This window comes from Merops nubicus, unplaced genomic scaffold (assembly GCF_000691845.1).
Source record: "Merops nubicus isolate BGI_N331 unplaced genomic scaffold, ASM69184v1 scaffold4547, whole genome shotgun sequence".
Classification (NCBI taxonomy): domain Eukaryota; kingdom Metazoa; phylum Chordata; class Aves; order Coraciiformes; family Meropidae; genus Merops; species Merops nubicus.
This window is the reverse complement of record NW_008618163.1, coordinates 6431-16028: the sequence shown is the minus strand read 5'-3', so window position 1 is coordinate 16028 and position 9598 is coordinate 6431. Positions and strand designations below refer to the sequence as shown.

The 9598-nt window shown below is 38.8% G+C and overlaps 1 protein-coding gene across 2 annotated transcripts; it reads right to left on the bottom strand.

Moving 5' to 3' along the window:
• Nucleotides 1-410: 410 nt before the first annotated feature.
• On the bottom strand, nucleotides 411-6090 carry QRFPR (pyroglutamylated RFamide peptide receptor). Of its 2 annotated transcripts, none has more exons than XM_008943346.1 (5): nucleotides 5937-6090; nucleotides 5341-5402; nucleotides 4496-4731; nucleotides 2832-2876; nucleotides 411-999 (listed from the first exon to the last, which is right to left on the bottom strand). In XM_008943346.1, exons 1-5 carry the CDS (start codon nucleotides 6076-6078, stop codon nucleotides 996-998), a joined length of 489 nt encoding a protein of 162 aa, XP_008941594.1. In that variant the 5' UTR covers nucleotides 6079-6090; the 3' UTR covers nucleotides 411-995. The 2 variants fall into 2 exon arrangements, with proteins under 2 accessions (XP_008941594.1, XP_008941593.1); XM_008943345.1 differs by having other exon boundaries at nucleotides 415-999; nucleotides 2832-2929.
• Nucleotides 6091-9598: the final 3508 nt, after the last annotated feature.

Here is a 9598-nt window from a genome sequence, read left to right as displayed (position 1 = left end):
AACATGCATGCATTGTTTAGCTCTTAATCTCTTTGGAGTAAAATTCTGTCTGGCTGGCTCTTTCATATACTTTTTTTTCCAAAACAGAATGGCATATCAGTCTGCATTTCTCCGCAACTCAGATCTGAAGCTCCTCTGTCCCCTAAGTTGCAGAAGTGGTCTTGCAATGTTAAACCCACATTAGATTTCCAAGTTGTCCAGAAGAAATGTGCACTCCCTCCACAGTTCCATTCTTCTGGCGTTGAGATGTATTTGGTCCAGCATCCTGCCAGCGTCCAGACACCGAATAAACAGAGCAATGGTTGTTTGGTTTACCTACAGCAGAGAGAAAACAAGTCCTACATCAACTGAGGAAGAAAAAAATGACTTGTTTTCTCCCCAAAAAAAACATACAGTAAGTAATCTTGCTCTCCTACGTTTTACTCCTCATCCTTTTAAAATATTAAATTTTCTCAACCATTATCCCAACATAATAATGCTCCACAAAATAGTTTTCCCCTCATTTCAGCATACACAGTAGAAAACTATTTTAAATGGCTTACTGAAAGTTATCACATGAAGAATTTGTTTTTCCATGCTCAAAGCCTTTGTGATGCTACTGTTCGTTTCCTAATGCCGAATGCACAGGAAGCTCAGAGCTGAATAAGGTAAGGTGCCTTTTCAAGGTTTTTTTTGAAGCTGGCTGATCACAGAACTTGACTTCGATGTTGCCGTCACTGAACGCCTCCCTCCTGGGCTCCTCTGCATCAGCGGGACCTCTGCGACACACACCTGCCCTTTGCTGCCTCATACTAATCCCCGAGCTCCCAAGCTGCCTGCCTGGGGATGCATTTTTTTTGACAATGCAGAAGCAGATGGCAGACAAAAAATTTTTCTTGAAGTTTTCATTCATAAAAGCATAGACAATAGGGTTGCAAATAGAATTGAAGAATCCTATAATTTGGACGATTGCAAAGATCATTTTGACTGTCACATCATCATACTGCTTCTCAAAATTACCTGGAAATGAAAAAGGAAATATGCAGTGAGCAGAGAATGGCATAAATGCCTACTACTGAGCCTACTTATATCGTCTGGCATTAGAAGCTTTTATTCAAAATCAATAAAAGGCCTTGCTGAAGGTTCCTAGTATTAACCATAGGGTTTCCATCAGCAAGGAAAAACCAAGATGCACCACATAGCCCTGCTTTGTATTTATTTGAATAACAGAGTCATTCAAAACTGGCAATTTATGAGCCAAAAAAACTTGCCCAAAGGCCAAGCAAGAGAAAGCCTCCAGACTGCTGAGTATAGGTCTGGTTTATACCAGTTGTTCTTCTGGCTCCGAGTTCGGTGTCCATAACACCTATGTCACTTGTCACTGACCACACACGGCTTCTTACTCTGTGCTGACACAGATCAGCTCACAGAGGTAAAAACCCATCTTCCTGGTCACACCTCTCACTCTGTAATTGCTGAGATCACAGAGGACTTCAAATTCCTTGAATTCAAATAGTCATTGACCAAAGTCTGGATAAATACTACTACAAAGTTTTACAAGGGAAGTAACATAAAAGCCTTGCAGCACCTCAAATAATTCCTCAAATTAGAACTGAAAGAGAGCAAGCCATTCATGGAATGTTATGGGCAACCTCAAACATTGGACAATCCAGACAATTTTAATAGTTATAGCTTCTGCTCTTCTGATTCTGCCCAGGCATAAACATCACTTCATTCAGCTGACTGCCTGCAGCACTACTGATTAACCTGCTACAACCCTTTCTGTGATAGAAGACAAAGAAGCAGCTGCTGCCTTTGGCAAGTAGAGTACAACTACTGGAAACTTCCCCTTGTCCCTACACAGGGGATGGGAGATCAACAGTGCAAAACCCCAGAGAACAGGGCAAACAGCAAAAAGCAAAGATGACCAGCATTAAGGTAATTTCCAAGCTAGTATCCACCCCAGGCCACTAAACAAACTCATCTGGATTCATTTGGCATCAACACTATGATGTCCACTGTTTGTATTTCCAATATGCCTACATCATTAAAACCACAGCAAGTGAAGGGATAAGTATTCCCTAACAGTTTAACTCACAGCAGTATTACAACTTCAGTGGAAGCAAATAGAAGCCTTCACACATACATTAAAATTAAATCTGAATTAAAAGAGACTTGATCAAGAAGTTTTATATTTGGAAATTAATTTTACCTTCAAGCAACGTATTTCTGACCTTTCAGCAAATGAAGGTAGCAAGAAAAAGAAGCTACAGAGATATGCTCTCCACCCTAATAGTCAAGTTTTGGTTTTTCTTTAGGCTTCGTAAACCTCCTTTTCAGGACTGAATTATGTGCTGTACAAATTCAGAAGCAAGACAGACTTATGCTGGGAAGGGTTTACATTCTAAAAGAGCTGGTAAAGAGCTCAGGTTCCCTCCCACTCACCCTGCAACAAAGTAGGGTTTACAGCAAGACAGACTTATGTTGGTTTTTTTCCTTTAATTCATGTGAAGAAGAGATATAAATGGCATGTAAGTTTATTTCAGATAAGGTATCTCTCAAACACTCCATTAAAGGACCCTTCCAACCTAAATAATTATACGATAACATTTTTTTAAAAAAATACTCATTTTCCATGAGCACTGAAGATCTTTTATCACTCAGACTTCAGAATAATTGATCTGTTGTTGGCTCTGCATCTTAATTACAAGACAGTGATCCAGGATTCATAGGCAGGGCATTAATCTTTGCTATAGCTGAATGCTGCAGCAGCAGCTTTTCACTGCCTGTAGTTCCATTAGAGAAAATAAACTAAGAAAGGCTTTATTGTATGATGCACTGCGGATACTCACTGTATTCTATCATCATGTGAATCACATGGAAAGGGGCCCAACAGACTGCAAAGAGAAACACCACTGTCACCATCATAACAATTGCTCGCTTCTTCTTCCTGAAATTGCATCAAGACATTCCATACTCAATCACTATGAACTGACTGGCAATTAGGTCTCTTCAAGTTAGGTTTGTAAACGTGTTCTGATGATTGCAGATGCAAATGAGGACGGAAGAATGCTCATAAGTACACAGTTCCCTTTGAAACAAAAAAGGCGGCATCATACGCACCTAGTACACCAATTAACACATTTTATTTCTCTCCCCTGGGAAAGCAGCTACAGCCAGCAATTACATTAGCATATCATGGAAGGCATTTTCACTTTATTCAAGCAGATGCAATCCCAATGGTAAAATATGTGAGGCACAACAAAAACAAAAAGCTTCATGAAATTCCACAAATAGCTCAAAAAACAAGAATCCTTTCCTAGATCTGGGAGCACAGACCATACCTGCAGCACCTGATTACACAGAGTTTGACAGAGAGTAAGTGAAACCAGCAACATTCAGCCTCAGCTGGTAGGTGAAGTGCTAGAATAAGAGCAAGAAACACACTCCCTGCCTTCACTGTAATATCTGAGAAACTCAACTGAGTACATATGAATTTATCATCATCCCAAAATTGATATATAATTCATTTAACTACATTTTAGATCCCAAGATTCATCTCTCATCTGAGCTAAAGCAGCAGCAGTTCACTGGTAGCAGTTACAGGATCTCCTCCCCAATGTGTGAAAATAAACTGAGGAGTAGCCCCTGAAGATTACATGCCACCTTAACTCCTGTAAGACTGCACCTTCTTTCAGTTTTGACTTAACAAGGCCCTGCTTCCCTATGCACTTAGACAAATATCTAAGGAATCACTTATCTTTAGGCTCCTTGTCAGTATTCTCCTTACAGTTGATATTTAAGGTGATGACTCTCCTCAATGAGCAGAGCTGTTCAGAGGTTTGTATCACATGAGGCAACCAATCAATTTGCCAAATGAAAGAGAAAAACATGAGGCAATATTAAATGCAGCCAATATTTAGTGCTAAATAGCCAATTTGATAATTACTGATTTCATAATTTTCAGATAGAACATTACCATCTGGATAATCTCACATAAGCACACCTGAGGAAAGTCAAAACTCTTTGGAAGCTATACTGAGTTCAATTGTACCAGGGCAGTCTTTTAATTAATTTTGCTCTTTTTCCCCATATTCCAGTTTAACTTACGACAGGATCATAAAGCAGTGTTCAGTCTCAGAATTATGTAAGGAACTTTCCACAGAACATAACGAAATAATATAACAGTATTTTCCCCAAGTTATCTTCTGACTCATGGCCTACATCTTTAAAAAACAAGCATTTCACAATGTATAAAAAGGCTTTTTAAATATCTAAAGGCCTTGACTTCCAAGGTGTGGCTACACTATGAAGAAATCTATTTAAGTTGCCTTAAATTGGGTATCTAAGTGTTAAATAACTAGCTAGCTTTAAAAAAGTGGTCTATGCTTATAGTCTTCCAGCTGGATAAGGAAAGACAGATTTTTATTATTTTTTGCTCTGGTTTACAAGAACTGCCCAAAAGAAAGAAAGCTTTCTAAAAGTCAAAGTTCCAATTGTATCTTACTTTACAAACCTTGATATTTTAGACATCTCACTCCCATGAATGGTTTGAAGAACTGAAGCATCTCCCACTCGTTTCTTAATCCAGAGTTCATAGCCAATTTTAGTGTACAAAAAAAGCATCAACATCAGTGGAAGAAGGAATAGTATAACAAGAATAAAGGTCGTATATATCTTCTGATAAATTGGACTGGCCCATTCTTCCAAGCAGCAAACATACACTTTTTCATATAGAAAGTCATATTTAACCTGTAACCAGGGTAAAGCAGATGAGTCACTACAGTGGTTACCCCAAGTGTACAAACCAAGCACATTCAAATATTTCTTGCTCTTAATACAACAACTAAAATTCAACTGAGAGACTTCTCAAAGTGATAAAATTCTTCAAAGCACTTCTCTACATCAAATGTTGGGTTGATCCAAGCTGACAAAAGAGGTCAGAAGATGCTCTGATTTGCACTCCTCATCAAAAGCAGTTAACTACATTTTAAGCTAGGTACAATTCTTTCAGGTCTCAGGAACACTGTGTCATCCTGAATCAGTAACCTAAGCCCTGCTCTGCTGTGTGTCAGTGCACCTATAAATCTAACGAAAGCAACAGAGGCAATCATAGATGTAATTACTACTCTTTGACATGACTGAGGAGAGCAGACACAACTGGTCCCTGCTGGTGGCAGTCCTTCCAGTGCACACAAGCCCTAATCCTTAGCCTTTGTCACACTGGTACACAAAACAAAAGCTCCACTTCTCTTATCCTGCTCTCATTTCTTCAGTTTATCCAGTTCCATTGCTAAAGGTACAAAATGATCTAGCAAGTATTGAGTTTAAAGTGTAAATTCCCATTTCACTTTAACATACCTCAAGCCGTTGCACGTGCCACATAGGTGACCCAACAATAAGTGCCAGCATCCAGACTATGCCTGAAAACAAATGCATATTTTATACTTTGTACAACAAGCAGCATAAGCTTTGGCATGAATAGTTCAGCAGTTTCACCTTTAAACAGCCAGGCAAAGTAGATAATTTAAATAGAGAATGAAGTTTTCTATACGAGGCATACATTGGTCAACATTCACATCGATAACATTCTCTTTTGTTATCACTTTTCTTTCTCTCAAACTACCTTCGTTTATTGGTATTCAAGTGTAAAGGCAACTAAATTTTTTATAAGTAGCATTATGTATGGGTTTTTTTGTTATAAGGAAAGCACCATTTACAACTCTCACATTGCTTTCAAAATCTTTGACTTGAGATTCTAAGTATACTGTCAGGCTTGTGGCTAGTGATTACCACACATACAGGCACTATACTTGAGCTATTCTATAAAAGTTACCAGACTTATTAACTCTACCCCAAAATCACTGGTCATATCAGGGCCTTCTGTTCTGTTATGCCTTCTACACCAAAGATTATTTCTCTATACACACAATTATTGCAGAAGCCTAAAATCTTACCAAGCATCGTGAAAGCTCTTTTATTGGTGTACTGCCACTTCATTTTTAGGGGGTGCACAATTCCCTGATGTCTTTCCACAGCAATGCAGGTCATTGTAAGAATCTCAGTGACAATGGCAGTGGACTGAACGAAAGGTACCATCTTGCAAGCAAAGGCACCTGCAATAGTCAAAAAGTAAATTATGCAACTGTTGTAGCTCATGAAAAAGCTATTAATATCAGATGTCACCACTAAAGAGCTACTGTGCAAAAAGAACAGACTAATATTCTTGATTTTAACAGCACAGCTGCTACATTACTTCCTTAAGCTACTCATCAAATACAGCTCTCAACACTCTTTTCTCATACACACTATCAGCAAACCCAAGACTTCTAAGGACACACCTGCATGCTCTCTGTCAGTCTGACACTTCTTTCTCTTCCAAGCAAGTCTTACATAACTTGTTTTCAAACATGCCAAGCTACAAGGATATCTCATCACTTTTTATCTTGCTCTCCAGCTCTATGAAGGTCTTAGCGCTACCTGTTTAAACGTTTACCTTTTCTGCTGTTCCAAATAGATTCCTTCTGCTTATTTACATACCACTTCATTTGTACACTTTGACACCTAATATCCTGCCAAGCAATATATATACAGGCGTCTTCAGATTTCATTGCTGCTACAGCTCCCCAGAAGTACATATTCAATTCTTGGCATATTACTCATTCTCCATTACTCATCCTCAAGTCCCAACCATCTCAGAAGCTATGGTGTAAATCAGTCTCTCAAAAAATCTTAAGTTAATACTTTTCCCAACCTACTTCTCATTGACTCATTCTCCGACTGTATTTCTGACCCTGAGATAATTTTGTACATCTGCATTCCCAGAGTTCCCTCACGTTCTTACAGCTCACTATCAGCTATTCTTTCAGGAAGAGCTGGGGTTACTTCCCATACTTGATTATCATCAATTATGTCTGAGTAAAGGATAATTAAAATCAAAATAGCCAAAGAAATATCTGTTCCAATTTTAAGTCAACCTTTAAGATGCTATAGACACATCAGGCAATAAAAACATAGAAAAAGGAAAGAAAACAACCAGGAAATTATCAAAATTTACCTGCCCTCCATGAAGGGAATAAGAAACAGAGCAACTTCTGTCTGCTAGGCCAGGCTAAAAGCCACTGAACCTTATAAGAAGGAACTGGTTTGTTACTGGCCTCATCAGTTCTAGCTGCCAAAAAACAAACAAACAAACAAAAAAACCCAAACCATACCTCACAATTTTTTCTGTGGTTCCAAAAAGGGAAAGAAAGGGCAAGGGGCAAAAGACGGAAGTCAGGTACCTTTCAAGTACATATTCAACACTAGCAACATCACTGCACACACAGACCTAGCTTACATCAGAATAAAAATAGACCATGCAGCCCAATTTCAACATACTTGAATACACAAAAAGTGAGCACCTAAGTTATATGAAGGTAACTTAAAGTAGTAAAAGGAAGAGTCTACCTAATGCTTACAGATTGATCCTACTGAGCTTAATGAGTGACATTAGACTTCCAGAAAACTGAAACAAAAGGATGTTTTTCCTTAGACACAGGTGGCTGAAATAGAAACACCTGCTTAGAGGCACATGACACACATTTTGGTTCCTTGGTGGACTCAGTGACCAAAGCAAAACAGCCACATGCATTTTTATAAGCAAGAACTAGCATGAGATTCTCAAAAGGGCAGGAACTAGAAACTACTCAAAAAGCCTCTGTATATCAATAGTAAAAACAGAACAGTATTCCAGCCTCTCTGATGCTTCTCATGCCACCAAGCCCAAGGTTTCCAACTATCAACTTGTATTACCAGAGCGCTTCAGGGCTCTTTTGCTTGCCCTGAATTGTCACTCACCATACAAATGCTTCCTGTCTTCTGAAATCATGAGACACGAGTGTTTTAAATTCAAAACCTCACCAAGGTTAAGTGACTGTTTAGCAAGGAAATAACTCTCCTTTGCATGAGCATTTGAAACAGGTATGTTTGGGGAAAAAATAGAAAGAAATATGCTTAAAATGTCATGGCCAAATGAAAACTCATCAACTTCCATGGGAATCTGATGTCCAGATTGAAATTCAGCTCCACCATTCTTAATGTTTTTAAATGAGATCCAGTTCCAAGATACCAGGGTCATTTTGCTTGACAGAATAGGGAATGTCTCCACATAAAACCTGTTCTTAGTCTTCAAAGCCTTCCTTATGTTATTTACAAATGTATTCCAGCCATTCCAAACTGTTTAGACAAATACTTTCTCCAAGTCTTTTGGTACTATAAACTATACAGCCTGTGCTTCCCAACTACAGGCAGCTTTCGTACATGTTGAAAATGAGAATCAGTTATTGTTAAATAAGGTAACTCTTCCAGAACGGTGGCAGTTGGGTTGGGACAGGGTAAACAACAAGGAAAAAAACAACCTAGAACTATTACTTCAGAATACTAAAAGGCTCAGAGTGATCACACTGGTTACTCCAAAACAGAACATCTATACAGAGCTTAACTCTTCAGTAGATCTTTACAAAACACTGTCTCCAAGTCCATGAGGCCTAAACCACATTCCTTCCCAACAGAAAGCTCATTGTTGTTGAGCTGGAATTAGGTTATTGAAAGGACTTCCGAAGTCCTTTACTGAAGTCCAACAGTCATTTTATTCTTTAAGATTTAGCTGCCTGATGTCCTAAATGTTGATTCTTTTGCTCTGTTCCTTCAGATGGTTCCACACTACAGGTTCCCAGCATGACCTCACACAATCACCCCAGTCAGTTTGGACAAGCTCGGAAGAGAACTGGAGAACCACGGAAAGATGAGGTGAGAGTTGAGCTCTATTGGCTTCAAATAAATCTGATCCATCAATTAGAACAGTACATTCACTGCCTACAGGTAACTCCTGAAAACAATCAGTACTGTCCTCCTGCATTTCAGCCACACTGCAACTTCAATCCAACAACTTCACAATAGTTAGTAAATAACCATATTTTAAATTATATTGGAAAACAGTGGATGAAGGTTCCCTAAGGGAAAAAAAAAACAACTTAATACATGAATACATTTACAACAGCCTCTTACCCATCAAGAAGTCATCTCCTACCTTGTAAAAGAACTATATTTAATTCAACGTATACCTCACATTTTCATCATTAGCTGGCAAAATGCAAACCCTTTCTAGAAAAATAGCTATGAAGTGCAGATTCCAAAAAATATTAAAATGTATCTAAAACAATGTTTTTTAGGTGTTGACCTGCTTTTTTAAATCATTCATTATTAAAGCCACCTTCAGTGTCAAGTGAAAGAATTTAAGAGGAGCCTGATCATTCACTTTTTTCCCCACAAGCTGACCATCTTATTCTACTAATTCTTTATCTTAAATCCCTACAGCCTTCAAATCATTGAAAACAAACTGAAATCGTCATTTCCCTCCTCTTTCAATGAAGAGAAGTGCAACAAAAGCAGGAGAAAGAGTTGGCAAAAGATGCAGGCAGAATACACAGCTCCAGCAGGATTTGACAGCACCAGCCTGCCTGACACGTGCTCCCAGTCCGAGTCACGGGCTCTCAGAAGGGCAGTCAGTCTGCATGGCCTGCTCTGCTTCCCCAGGCACTACTGTTCACTGACCCAAAGCAGACTTCTCCTCTCCAGC